The sequence below is a fragment of the Hypomesus nipponensis genome, chromosome 4 (assembly GCF_054491055.1).
Source record: "Hypomesus nipponensis isolate SF chromosome 4, ASM5449105v1, whole genome shotgun sequence".
NCBI lineage: Eukaryota > Metazoa > Chordata > Actinopteri > Osmeriformes > Osmeridae > Hypomesus > Hypomesus nipponensis.
The window spans coordinates 10,881,076-10,894,897 of NC_140364.1; the positions used below are offsets into that span (position 1 = coordinate 10,881,076).

The 13,822-nt window shown below is 43.3% G+C and overlaps 1 protein-coding gene across 2 annotated transcripts; it reads right to left on the reverse strand.

The window, feature by feature from the left end:
* Nucleotides 1-310: 310 nt before the first annotated feature.
* Nucleotides 311-4,004, reverse strand: ccn2b (cellular communication network factor 2b). Of its 2 annotated transcripts, none has more exons than XM_084696429.1 (5): nucleotides 3,820-4,004; nucleotides 2,870-3,086; nucleotides 2,405-2,656; nucleotides 1,881-2,092; nucleotides 311-1,729 (listed from the first exon to the last, which is right to left on the reverse strand). In XM_084696429.1, the coding sequence occupies exons 1-5, from the start codon at nucleotides 3,871-3,873 to the stop codon at nucleotides 1,424-1,426; spliced, it is 1,041 nt and encodes a 346-aa protein (XP_084552555.1). In that variant the 5' UTR covers nucleotides 3,874-4,004; the 3' UTR covers nucleotides 311-1,423. The 2 variants fall into 2 exon arrangements, with proteins under 2 accessions (XP_084552555.1, XP_084552554.1); XM_084696428.1 differs by having other exon boundaries at nucleotides 1,881-2,134.
* Nucleotides 4,005-13,822: the final 9,818 nt, after the last annotated feature.

Below are 13,822 nucleotides of genomic sequence, written 5' to 3' on the forward strand. Positions count from 1 at the left end.
AATGAAAAAAAATTGCTGTGTCATTTTGAAACTTTTCAATATATGTTCTAAAACGCTTTTGAGGTTTCTTATTTTCATTTTTCTTAATTCTGCTTGTTTTCCCTCGTCTTCACTGAGGCTTTAGGTTGGTTATCTGTTTGATCTGTGGCCAACTAAACTCTTTGGGACATTTTATGGAAAGGCTATGAAAAAAACATTTGATCTGATTTGTGCATGAGGATAAAAGATTAATAAAGAAAAAAAATATTTGAGATAGACTGCTGATAGCTACTGTTATAATTCACTTATTTATAGACAAGGTGCACTAATGTATAAAAAATATAGAACTTCTTTATTGGAAATAGATGAAAGTGCAACAAATAGGAACTCACTTGTATCTTAGCCAGGTGGCTACAGTGAAAAACAGTATGATACAGTACAAAAACAACTACAACATTGTGTTAAACAACAGTTACATAAATTATAGTACAAAACTGTACACAGTCTTACAGTATTTACACATGGTGTATTCGTCAAATGCCGAATTTCTATTATTCCTACTTTTTCTCTTTAAATAAACAATAAAAAACATTATTAACAATAATTATTCAGCCGAGCCACACTGTGTGTGTTTGTACTGTAGGTATATTGACCTTACTGCGAGGGTGTGATTAGGGGTGGAGAAAACAAGTTAAAGAGAGACCCAAGCTCTTACATAAGACCCCTTGAACTAGACAGATTATGTCAGTGGTCACCTTTTGACCTTCAACAAATAAGGAGACTCAATGATTAATGATAGGTGTGTCCAAATATCTAAATACTAAAGGATAAACATGGAAAACAATTTATGTCAGGTGTACACAGTAATACACATTACCTCAATAATGTAAATCCAAATACATATTCTAAGAATTACTGTATCATAAACTGACACTGATACTTAGCAGATTTGCAACACTAAATGTCTTATTTTCAAAACATTTCATGTCAAAATGTGACATTTGTGCCCCCCCCCCACCTGCCTCCCAGTCTACAGCTGTACAACCATATCGTCATCCCATGGCACTAAAGCAGTGCGTGAGATATTCTGTATCCTATAAGATCTGGTAAATGTCTCTACACAAAATCCTTCAGTGCGTCAAGTCAGCCATACAGCATATCCATGTGTGCATACATACGGGCAGACCATTCAAAGAACCAAATTACTTTAGAGCTGCGCGTTAAACTAAAAACAAAAGGAAAAACAAAAAGGTATCACTCTCAAGCTCTACTACTTCATATCCCAAAATTACCACATTCTTCTTTTCAGTCTCACAACTAGGGCATGTGACGTGCATGTGGATATCAGGGAGAGATGAGGGATCCAGAACTCCAACAAGCTGCCTGTGAACGGATTAGTGAAGGGAGAGAAACTGTGTGTGTGTGTGTTGACAGGCCCTGTCCTTCACATGTCATTGTCATAGTCCCCTATCATTCGGCGTGTGTGTGAAGCGAGAAAAATATCATTGTCGCGTGGGCAGTCGTGATGACAGGAGCAGGTCTTGATGAACATCATCTTCCGTCGGAAGGAGTCCCCCTCCGGGCAGCGAAACTCCACCTCAGCAGTGACGGTGGTGTGGGGAGTGCAACACCGTCCGTCCGTACACACCCCACAGAACTTGGGCTTGTAGACTCTGGTGCTGCTACAACCGGACAGCTCGAAGCGCATGCCACGGTGGGTCTTCGGTGTCCGAACACACTTCTTCCCCTTCTGTGGGCACACAAAAAAAGTCATCAGATTACCGAGAGAATAACTGCTATGGCCAGTATTTCAAAACACCGCGAATGGCATGTTAATGCCGAAACATAATGGTCCTCTTGTGAAATATAGATCTATGTTGTTGATGTTGGTATCTTCTTACCTTGATGTCCTTTTCCTGCTCCACATGGCAGGGTCGGATCATGCAGATACGACTCTGCCTTTCTAGCTGACACTGCTCGTTGTCATTGGTTACTCGGGATGACACGCCCATGCCACAAGTGGCTGAGCATTCACTCCACTCAGTGGTTTGAACAATGCAGTTTTCCCTGGGGCTCTCTGGCACCGGCCCATGGGCTGACACCTCCCTGTAGACTGATAGAGGGGAAGAGGAGACCAAGGGGTGAATCTCAGGTCCTGATAGTGGAGGAGAGACGGGTTCAGTGGTGAAAAATAGGAGGGATGGAGAGATAAGGGAGGGAGTTAGAGATTTGGTGGAGGGAAGGCATAGAGAAGACTATAAAATTAGGAATATTTGTCAGGAAGGAAATTATTAGATTTAGTTTTGAGAGAGAGAGATAGATAGAGATAGTAAAAGACAGGGAAAGACAGAGAGAGGGGGATAAAGAGTAGAGAGAGAGAGAGAGAGAAAGAGAGAGAGAGAGAGAGAGAGAGAGGCAGGCTCACCTGCCATGGCTGACTGGAAGTGGTGGTTCTGGGGGGTCTGGTCACACACCCATTCCTCGCAGCACTTGCCAGGGATCTGGATGCGACGAGGGTACGGGCAGTCGGGAGAGGGCAGGCGCACGTCACTGGCACAGGTTGGCACACAGCCAATCTCGCCGTTCATGCAGACACAGTGGTGCTTGCAGCTGGGCTGGAAGGTTTCTCCGCTGCGATAGATCACCCCTCCCAGGTCACATGTCTGGCCCTCCTGGGCTAAACACACAGGACACAGTCTTTAGTTCCAAAGCTTTTTGTCAAATTCACTCTTAATCCCTCAATGTTCAGCACGTGTACAATGTGAGTAGATACGTTCATTTCTCATTTCGATAGAAATTGTTGGAGAATTAGAATTGGGAAATTACAAGACTGTGAAGTTAAACATAGTGTCATGTTCCCGCAAACTGAACAGCTTGTTAACTAACTCACCCATGCAGATTCCAGTATCTGTATCACTCAGCACAGAGTAGTCACAGTAGAGCTCCTTGTGGTGGTCGCAGGGCTCCAGGAGGGAGCAGGGTTCGTCCGCCTGCCTGGCACACACCTTACAACAGCCACAACCATCCAGAACCAGGCTGGTGCCAAACGGGCATGGAGGGGGGTCCAAGGGGCAGTCACAGGGCTGGAAGCAGTTCTGTGCCATTGTCTGTAGACATGAAACAAACAAGGGAATTATTGCATGTAGATTCCATGTTCCAAGTTAGATTTTTCACCACTAGTAATAGCTCTTTACTGCCACAAGACGGAGACACTGCACTGGATTTCAGGGAATTAACCCACGTGGATTTATGAGATAACTATTCATATTGTGAGGTAATAAATACTGTCCACTTCTCAGCATCAAGATATTGGATATGAAAACACTGAATGATAACATATCTTTCAGACCTTTGTTAGTCCTGATTAAATTCATACATTCCTTTTCATACATGTATCTGCACATGTATTTAAATACATTTTAATTAAATCTCAACATGAAGATGGGTAACGTGGGAGTAACATTAGTTTAACTGGTATAAACAATATAAACTCATTATGATATGCGAGGACTCCTTACTCAAGGCAGAAATTTAGGGATACCCTGCTTCTACTACTGTTCTATCACGAGGTGCTGTGGCTGTACTCACAAGACCACACCTCCTTAGGAATGTTTTTAAGATCAGAATAGTGCACACTGCGTTCCCTATTCCTAACATGGGCTACAATAACCTAAGAGTCCATCTGCAAAATAATGAGGATTTCCTTGACAACTAGACATTAAAACAAAGGCAATCTTATTTTTGTGCAAATCAAGTTAAAATTATTAAATTACATTGACATTACATCATTGTTATTGGAATAAAAAAAATTGATATAAAAAACGGATCTAAAAGACTTACCGTGGAAACTATAAGCAGAAGAAGACCAATTCTAGCAGTAATTTCCCCAGACATGATGCTTGAATTCAACAGCGTGCGCACTCCACACCTTTGTTTTTGTTCAGTCAGCGAGACTGCAGTTCCCTTTTCTTGCGGTTAGCGTCGTTCAGTTTATGCACAGCTGCAGCTCGAGGGCTAGACTGAGGCATGGAGGGAAGACCTCTGGTTTAAATACTCCGCGAGTGGGGTGTAGCCGAGGACGCATGGCAATGCCACGCGACTCACAAGGGTGAAAATATTCAAATTCCAGATGGCTTTCCTAATTCCACAGAGTCAGAGGCGAGCTGTTTCTACAGACATTCCCCTTAATCAAGCCACTGTGTCAAATTTCTCATTTAGAAACAAGTTCTAAATGGGGTATTTGGTGGGGTATTTGCATGCCCTGAACAGCGTGAACTGACAACATCGTCTGAGAACTTTGTGGCTCCACAGAATACACACAAAGTCAGGGCATACTTTTGCCAAATAAACCATAAACATTTCTGTTTAGTTTATAGGTTAAGTTCACGACGAACTCAACTGTTATGAAACTAAGTACACAATGTAATTTTTTCTCATGATACAAACATCACACAATGTACCCAGACGCGTTTTAATCATACCGTTGTCTCCAGGTGATTACAGGTGACGAGTACAGACACAACAGGGAATAACTGTCGGGATCATAATGGTACCTTAGGGGGTAGGACTGTCTGCAGATGTTGAATATTGGCTGCAACTATAATGGTGTTTCTTTTTTTCTCACACTCTCTTCTACACACAAGACACTAGGACTAGATACTGTTTTAACATGCTCCATAGTAATAATGTATTCATTTAGCTGATACTTTAATCCAAAGTGACCTAGGCCTACAGGGATATTTGAGTGATACCAAAACCCTCAATTAAAGTATACCATTTGTATCCTAAGGATTCATACTTCATGTGTTATCTGTATGATGGACAGACCTGGAACATCAGCAAAAGAATGCAGTCCTTCAGAAAAATTATGCAACAGCTAGCCTTTTGCTAAGAAAGTTAGAAATGCTAATCAAGACAGAGCTTGGGGTAAAGATAGAGTGGTAATCTTTCATGATTTCAAAGCTGAGTATTAATACAATCCACTTCAGAGATGGGTTGGGAGAGCTGTGGGATCTGTTACGTCAAAACAGGATCATTGAAAGTTAAGAACTGCCTGTACACTCTTCACTGTCAGGTGTTAAATAGAAAACACACATGGGGAAAATGTCAATGTTGTTCCTGTTCTTTTTCTTCCAGCTCTTGCCTCGCTAGCAGCTATTTCCTGGGGAATACCAGTGCCATGAAGTTTCTGTGTGTCCACCTACAAAGTCAAGACGTTCTGTTTGCCCAAACGCCAAAGAGAGCACAATCATACAAGGGTTCATATTTGGCAAGATAATGAACAAGTTGCTGATAATGATCCAGCTCTTCCACCCCTCACTCTGTCTCTCTCTTCGTGTTTTTGTATTCCTTTTATATTTTCTTGCAGTTCTCTCTTGGTTGGGACTTAGAAGTGTCCTGGTTGGGACCTAGAAGTGTCAGAATGTGACGGCGGGCAGAGTGCCGCCTGATCCTCAGAGTTGGCTGGAGGAAATCGTGCCTTGGCAACGTCAGGACTGGGCTTACAGTTGAAACATGTACATAAGTTCAAAACACAACCGTAACTAAGGAGTGCCGTAAATTCTCAAAACTGAGAAAGTGTGGAGAGCATTAAGGCGCCTTATTCAGTTCACCTCTTAATCCAGTGGACTGATGCCATGCAGAGGCAAACAAGCACAGTCGTTGGGTCAATGTCGCTGTATTCAGTAAATACTGTGTGATGCAATAATATTGTGCCATGTTCCAAGATTAGCACATTCGTTCAGCGGACACTTATCCAAGTGGCGTAAAGTACAGGGGAGATTTGAATCTCTGACTTCTTTGTCTGCAGTCAAATGCTGTACCATTCTGCTTGACTGGACTATCACTGAGCTATATCGACACCCATAACCACACCCAACATACCTGCACATGACAAAACAAAAGTCTAGCAGTTATTTATTGTTCTGAAAAAGGTCAACTCTGTTTTATGTGTGACTCTGCTTTGATTGCAGTGTCCATGTTTTTCTTTTCTGTGTCCTTTTTGATGCTACTGTTGATGCTACTACTTGTTGTTGTAGTACTATATATGACCACAGGGGGGCCTGCATCACAACAAAGCCTGATGACAGAGAAAGGCAGAGACTTGTGTCTTTAATGTTTGAAGTGTGTTGATAACCTTTATTGTCTGAATATTGGATTATTGCAATGTATTGTTTGCACTCAACTGTTGGCCAAAATGTGTTGTTAGTTTGTTTGTTCTTTCACAAAACACTTTATACTGTCAACTATGTTATGAACACTAGAAAAAAACAGGTGTTCTGCTTCAAAGAGTTGTTACATAATGTGCAGACGTAATTGCATCCTGTTTTATGATTAACGGTGCATATGAATAAAAGGTGTTTCACTGGCTTTGCTCTCAACCTGATGCTTTTGGCCACCACAGTCCTCTGATGACTCACTCCAGCCATTAGACAGAGCCACACATGTACTAACTGCAACCAAGCCACTCAGGGTCTGGAACAAGACCATTCATCACAAAGTCAACCCTTTTACAACTGCCTTGCAGATCACTGGCTAAGAGAGCCCTTCAAAGACCTGAGATTTTTTACACTGACACTGCAAGCTCTGTTGTGAAAAAAATCAATCAATCGAAGTCAGATATCAACATCCTTTGAGATCCAGCATACATGGAGTACCAGGTCTTGTTTCACAGATGTTGTGGAAGGGCCGGGAGGTTGGCTTATTGGTCGTTTCCTGCTTGAGCTCCTGTCGAGGGGAGAGATGGAGAAGGGGTCATGGCCCCACATAGCCAACCTTCCTTTCCCACCACAAAGCGCACTCTTTTATCTCAGCTGACTCGCATTTCCTGCCCGATGACCTCACCTGTTAGTGCGCTGACCAGTGTTATTAGAGAAGGATTAGCCAGGGAGTGTGGAGCTGAGCTGAGGCTGTGGTGCGATCGGAGCAAACTGATTACACCGGGTAACTTTCCTGCTGAGATGTCAGAAAGTGAAGGTGGGCCTCGACCATCAGTTTCCTTCACGCCTGTTACCTTGAACTGATCAAGGATTTTTGTTGCTGCACCATGAACTTCGGCTCCAGTATTTACGCTACCAAGCCGTGTAATTACAGTAGACAATGTTTAGTGCATCATATGGAGGGGCCGGGGACACAGGGCCCCTTTCAATCAGCGGTAACATTGTCTATCTTTCATGTTCTGACTTTGATTGGACACAATCGTGCCTCAGTAAGTTAGCAACATGGATGACATTACAGTTGGACTCAGTGGGAGGTCAGTCCTCCACGAATCATGGTGGAGCCAGACAACAACAAGGCCAATGTTACAGTGAGGCCCTGGTTTCTCACCTCTGAACCCCATCAGGCCTCCCACAAACACCTTGGCTATCCAGGAGAGAAAACCCCCTTCTACAGCATGGATCAAGCCTGGTCTCCCAGACCCCAGACAAACCCTTTGAACCTTCACAGCACATTTATGTCAATGTTTTTGCAACTGAGACTGAGATGTACAAAGCAGCTAACAGTCAATCAAAAAAATACTGTATGCGGGATGTGAAAAAAGAATTCCTGCAAGCAAGGATTCAGTTTCTGCTGAGGTGATACAATCGCCTTTTTCTCACACTTGGGAACCTTGCTCTCCTCCTCCAGACGTTAGTTCAACACTTTAATCTTACACTATATCCACCTATTTATTTTCCAGTCTTTCCCGCGGGACAGTTGCCCTGTAAACCCCCTTCTGTCTCCAGTCCCTTGGTGTAGCATTAGGGTTGTTCCCTCATGCCCACCTCATATCCTCTGACATCAAAGTGAGGCCCTGGCATGGAGGCTTTACCGCTGTTTCTGAGCCTAATGAAAACAAGACTCACACCGGATTCCCCCTTCACTCGCCTGATCCCTCCTGTGGGAATGTTGTCAATGACTGTGCCTATGCAAGCACCTGTTCCCATATCGCACCACCATTGCAGAGCACTCAAGACTGACAACAGCCGCTTACTTCATCTCTGTCAGACACGTTAGGCCCCGTTCAACCAAGAATTCTCGTTTCTTTCCCTGTTCAGTCCGATGTTCTGGGTTCTGTTCGGTTCTCCGTTATTGGCCCAGAAGAACTTTGTCTGCATCAATAACCAAGGGCTGTCTGACCCCACCTAATTTTAATGAGAACATGCTCATAAAAATAAGGACCCAAATGTATAGTTTGTATGAGATGGGTGGATCAAAGAAGTAAAAGATCGGCATATGCACAATATTGGCTCTTTTTTTACATGAGGCCCTCTGGACTGGGTGAAGAGACTGAAAACTTGCAAATAAAACTGTGATGAGATACAAAAAGCTTTTTTATGTTCTGAAGCTCATTTATTTATATTAGTTTTTGCATTTTTCTTTGTCACTTGAAAATTTATTTGCCAAAGGATATTCCTGATGAGAACCATCATCGCATAAAGTATAGAGTAACCTTTGAGGAGTCTGCAGTTGCTAGCATGGTAACTCAAAAAAGACAAATCACAGAGAATTCCTGCTCTTGAATATGACTAATTGGAAAAAGCCCATCTTAACCAGTGCAAAAGCCTGTTAAAATACCAATGCCTACATTACATAACATTCCGTGATGCGGGTGGAGAGAAAGAGCACCGAAACAGAAAGGACTCTGAGTTGATGTGGTCTCCCTGTCCCCAGGACCTGCTGGGGTTACAAAACCAATCCTTCTTTTAATGAGGTGAGATGGGAGTCTAAAAATAGTCAGGGCTCCTGGACAGAGCTGCGCCGCTGCGTTCCGTCTCTGTTCCCTCAGGATGTTGTTGAAGTCTGGTACATTCCTCACACGCTTGGCCAGCCTTCATTTTGCCCTCCCCACTCTGTTTTTCCTCCACCTTCTCCTTGCCTTAAGGTTTTTGGAGAAGGGCTCTTTGTCCTATTGCTGTGGTAAACTGCTGTTCTGAGGCATCGTCTGGGAATAATGGAGACCAAGTATTAAATGACAGCTGACGATTTCGTCCTGTTTCTCTTCGTTTAACATAGTTCTCCTCATTGATGCACATGCAGCATAGCATTTTCTCATATGAGGTCTTCATCAGTAGATACTTCACTTTGTACAACATCTCAAAGTTGCTATTTTTATCCAGCCAAATCAATTCACACACGTATAATTTGAAAGATAAATATGTGAGATGTTATTGAGAGCCACTGATTTAGGATGGCCAGTCAGCACGTAATCTGCCTCTGTAGTTGCGTGGGGAGACAGAATGTCCGGGAGATGTCCACTCATTCCAGAACATCTGCTTGTCCTTTCGTGTAGCCCTGTCACAGGATGCAGGAATGACAGACAGGGGCTTCAGTCTGCAGTCCAGATGTTCCACCACTTACACAAACACACACACACACACACACTGTTTTGTGTTTCCACACCTGCCCAGCCATACTTGCTGCTTGTCGTACTAGCAGGTGAACCATGTCCTGTCTTCCCCTGCCCTATGTATAGAGACGATGATATCCCTAACTGACCTTCTGGTCTATACATATCTCTTTGTTTACCTGGGCACTGACCCCTATACCACAATGGGTCAAACACATTCTGTCTTTCCCATTTTCAGTGAAAATATTCCAGTCCTTTCCTCCATCCCAAATTCCCAGGCCGGCACTTCCAGTAAACCTGTGTTTCATCAGCTGGGTCCGACCACCTTGTTAAAACATGGAACAGTGAATACCGGATTGTCACTGGCACAAGTGGTTTGCAATATTCGCTTCATCCCTTTGCTTTCCTATAATGTTCTTTTGTATGTGTGAAGAGAACATACAGAAACCCTGCTATGTGTACAGTGTGTACACTGTTTGGTACAGGGAGTCAGATGGCTGAGCGGTTAGGGAACCTGGCTCGTAATCAGAAGATCGCCGGTTCGATTCCCTATCATGTCAAAATGAGGTTGTGTCCTTGGGCAAGGCACTTCACCCTACCTGCCTCAGGGAGGGATTGTCCCTGTACTTACTGTAAGTCGCTCTGGATAAGAGCGTCTGCTAAATGTGCTTACTGTATACATTCTAGATAGTATGTAAAACAATTACCGGTATATGTAAAACTTTGCATGGGTACATGGGAGATTGAATTATTTTTTTGAATATTTTGGATCTACTAAACTCTCATTCTTAGGTGGCCTTTCAAAGGCAGATGAAGGCCAGGTGTGCGTTTGTGAGGCAAGTAAAGGAAAGTTCTGCATGGCTTTTATAAAATAAAAAAAAAGTGAATTATGAAGCTTGAAATGAATGTTCTATTCCTGTGGGGGAACCCCACCAAAACTCTGGGGTGGTCCTGCTTGTTTCGTGTCTCTGCAGAAACATGCGATATGACGTCAGGATCACCGTGGCAGTGGCTGGGAAGCCTTTGGAGTCGTCCCTCACTCCCCAGTCTAGTAGGCTCGCCTCCTCTGCGTTTGCCATGGAGCTCTCGTATACACTAAGCCATGGAAAGAGCTGGCTTGGCCCTGATTTATAGGACATTCTCCAGCCTTCTTGAAGGGAAATGGATAACTGCAAATTTTCTGGGGCGTGTTCGAAAAATGAAAAGCTGAAGGAACATAACTCAGAATTGCTTGACCCAAGATTGACTTGACCTTAATGGCAATCAGATTGGGAGCTCTTGCACACTTTGCTATTTGGGTTTGTTTAGATGTCTCCTCCCTGATGTTGGAATGCAGCTTTAATCCAGCTCTCCAAAACTCCCCTCTGATCCCAACTGGTTCAGAACTTCTACACTGACTCAGTGTTTGTCAGAGGTCTGTAGTTACCGTATCTCCCACTACTTTGGTGGCGGTAACCAAGGAGGGGAAGGATGAGGAAACTGATATGTAGTTCATTGATATGCTGGCAAGGATCCGTGACTCAGTCAGGAGTGGGGCTGCATCCTGGTGCTGTTCATCTCCCTACAGAAATCCAGCCAACATCCGAGGCATCATGTGGGAGCAGAGAGAGTCCCACAGAGTGGTAGCGTTCTTGTGGTCCTCCGTCATCTCTGATCAGAGATCTCTAATGAAGACAGCATGAGAGGGCTTGGTGTGTATGAGAACTGAAGGAAATGTGATGGATGCTGTTTGCAGGGCACTATTTACTCACAGGATTAACTGTGACTTGCATTAAAGTAAGTGTTTAACTTGTGCTCCAACACAAAGCTGTGTTTTGGGCGGAGGAGGAGACATTCTAGAATTTGTGAAATAACCTTGAAAAGAGGTCTGTCCAGAGCAACCAAGGTTCCAGCAACAGAAGAGCCCATGGCTTGTTGTTCCTATTCTCTCCAACGCAGAATGGGAAATCCTATTTGAAACATATCATTGCTGTCTCAGCCCTGTTGCTTATTATGTATTGTTCACCCACAGAAATGTACGGTAAATGGAAGTGGTTCAGGGTTGTTCAAAGACTCTGGTCAAAGACACCGTTTGCTGCCATGGGTTGGATGAAGCGTATTCAGTCGCAATGTGAGCTGGACTCGGCAGTTCACTGAGTTTAGCATAGACCCCTTTCTGGAGACTATACAGCTGCAGTAAGTTCCGTAACCTGGTGTAGCCTAATTGAAAAAACCTTGGGATTATGAAAAGCTTACGTAAGGAGCAGACAGACAGTATGAGCCCCTAGCGAAGTACACAACACGCCGCAGGTAGGCTCAGCACGCACAGCGCTGCCTGGGGAAGGCCGGCCTTGGGCCCGGAGACTGTTTGCTGGAGAGGCATGTTGTGGCGGGAGGGTGATGAAGCGCTGTTGGGCCAAACCAAACTCAGGGCTGAGGGTGAATACAGGCTTCAGAGAACCACAGTCTGAATCATAAGAGGCCTTCTGGTCTTTGGACTGCAACCCACCTCCCTTAACTGACAAGCACACACACACGCGCACACACACACCTCTGCAGTCCTTACCATTTGCACTACAGGCCACCCAAGACCCCTGCTAAGCCAGTTCACGCAGAAAATGAAATGTGAAAAGTTACATATTCGTGTTACAAGAGGCATGATAGGATGCCATGAGAGTTTGAACCTGCTGTCCGTGAGACCTGACCCATACACAAGGCTACAATAACAGACGCAGGTAGGAGGGGCTTTTACTGGCGGTGTGTTGGGATTTTACTGGAAATGGGCCTTTACTATTTTTTTCCTGTCTTGTTTTTCTTGAATCAATGAAAAAAAGGTTTGATTACCGTCACAGCTTATACTATTTACCGTAACATTATTACAGTATTGCACTAAATGCTTGATTAAAGAACTTTGGTTCATCCTGTTTGTGTGTGTGTGTGTGTGTGTGTCTGCTCATGAGAGAAGATGTGTGTGCTAAATGAGTTGTAGCGTAGCAAGAAACCATGTGACGATTTGGCCTTCCTCCTCACACAGGTTGTCATTGTTCCTAAATGGAAAAAGAGTATACTTAAATCAAATTGAAATGTAATAAATGTAAGCTTCATGTTTTCATTACATCAGTTTTTTACTCAAATGAAAATGTATTTCAAATATGCTGATTTTGTATGTTCACATCATTTTTTGACAACTTTAAAATATGTAAGTATGTTTGTACTTTGAGGTTAATATAATTTTGCTTGGATTGCATCATTGCTTGGAGGAGTGTTTATAAAGAGTGACAGTCTAAATCTCAGTGATTATGCTGCAATGCTAGCAGGAGTTTACATATCTGTAGTTCTGTCTGCTCTGGTGAGGTGGACACAGTGTTTACGTAATTAACCACTGTACTGAAGCACAGCTGGTGGTCACAGAGAGAGGCGAAATAAAAATGTTAGATTAAACATTTTTTCAGCTGGCTTAAATTTATTAATGTTTCACTGTTCATTGTCGATGATGGTTTGTTGTTGATTCAAGAAGCCTGGGGTCTTCTAAATATAGCAGCAGTGAATGGCACGATGCAATGACTGTCTCCAAACTAAATCCGGGGGTTATGCACAGCTGTTGTGCCCTCTCTAAAGAGCTCCAGCTGTATAAATGGATGGCAGAGTGTGTTTATGTTTGTAATGGAAAAAGACAACCTGTAAGTCAGGGAACAAAGCAGGATTTACAGGCAGGTGCCTGACAAATGCAAAACGGAAAAAGACAGCAATTACCACATTCTGGCTCCTTAATGCGGAAAAGGACTTTGTTGTGAAGAATCCCAGCCTTTAGGTCTGAATCAGACAGTGAGGCAACTTTTTTTAACTGTCGGTCTGTGTGGTATGGCATGTTACTGTAAAAAGTTATATTGAATGACCGATTGTGCAATGAACTCTGTGTGTATGTGCATGTGTGCATAAAGACATGCATGTGTTTGTGTGTTTGTGCTTTAGTACAAGTTTTTGGACGGTTACATTTACAGAGCAGGGAGGCTTGAATCTCCAATTAGACATAAATACATGTATGTGTCACACTATTTACAAAACATCATTACTATACTACTACTTCAGATGCTCCAGACGAACAGTTTTTACCTGGTAAAAAAAAAGACAAATTGAACTAATAAAATAAGAAAGAAAAAAAAAATCTACAAGACTTTAGGAATGTTCTTTACTGCAGCCGTGGTTCTCGTTCGGGGCAGGAAGAGCCAGTCAAACCACAGGAATGCCAAGCACTACAGCAGACATGGTTTTCCACATGAGAATGAGAAAGAATGAGGGAGAAAGAGGGTGTGTGTGGCTGTGAGAAAGAGAGAGTGAGAGAGAGTGAGAGAGAGAGAAGAGACAGACAGACATTATGTGAGAGAATTGTGGAGTTTAATAGGACAAAAAAAGACAGGGAAAGCTAAAGACAGAAGCCTTCGTGTCACCAATGCTAATCTAAGCTCATTGCATCCCATTCATGTTGCAGGGAGTCGTCGTGTCTGTGGGCTATTCGCACAGTTCACTCAGCATTGA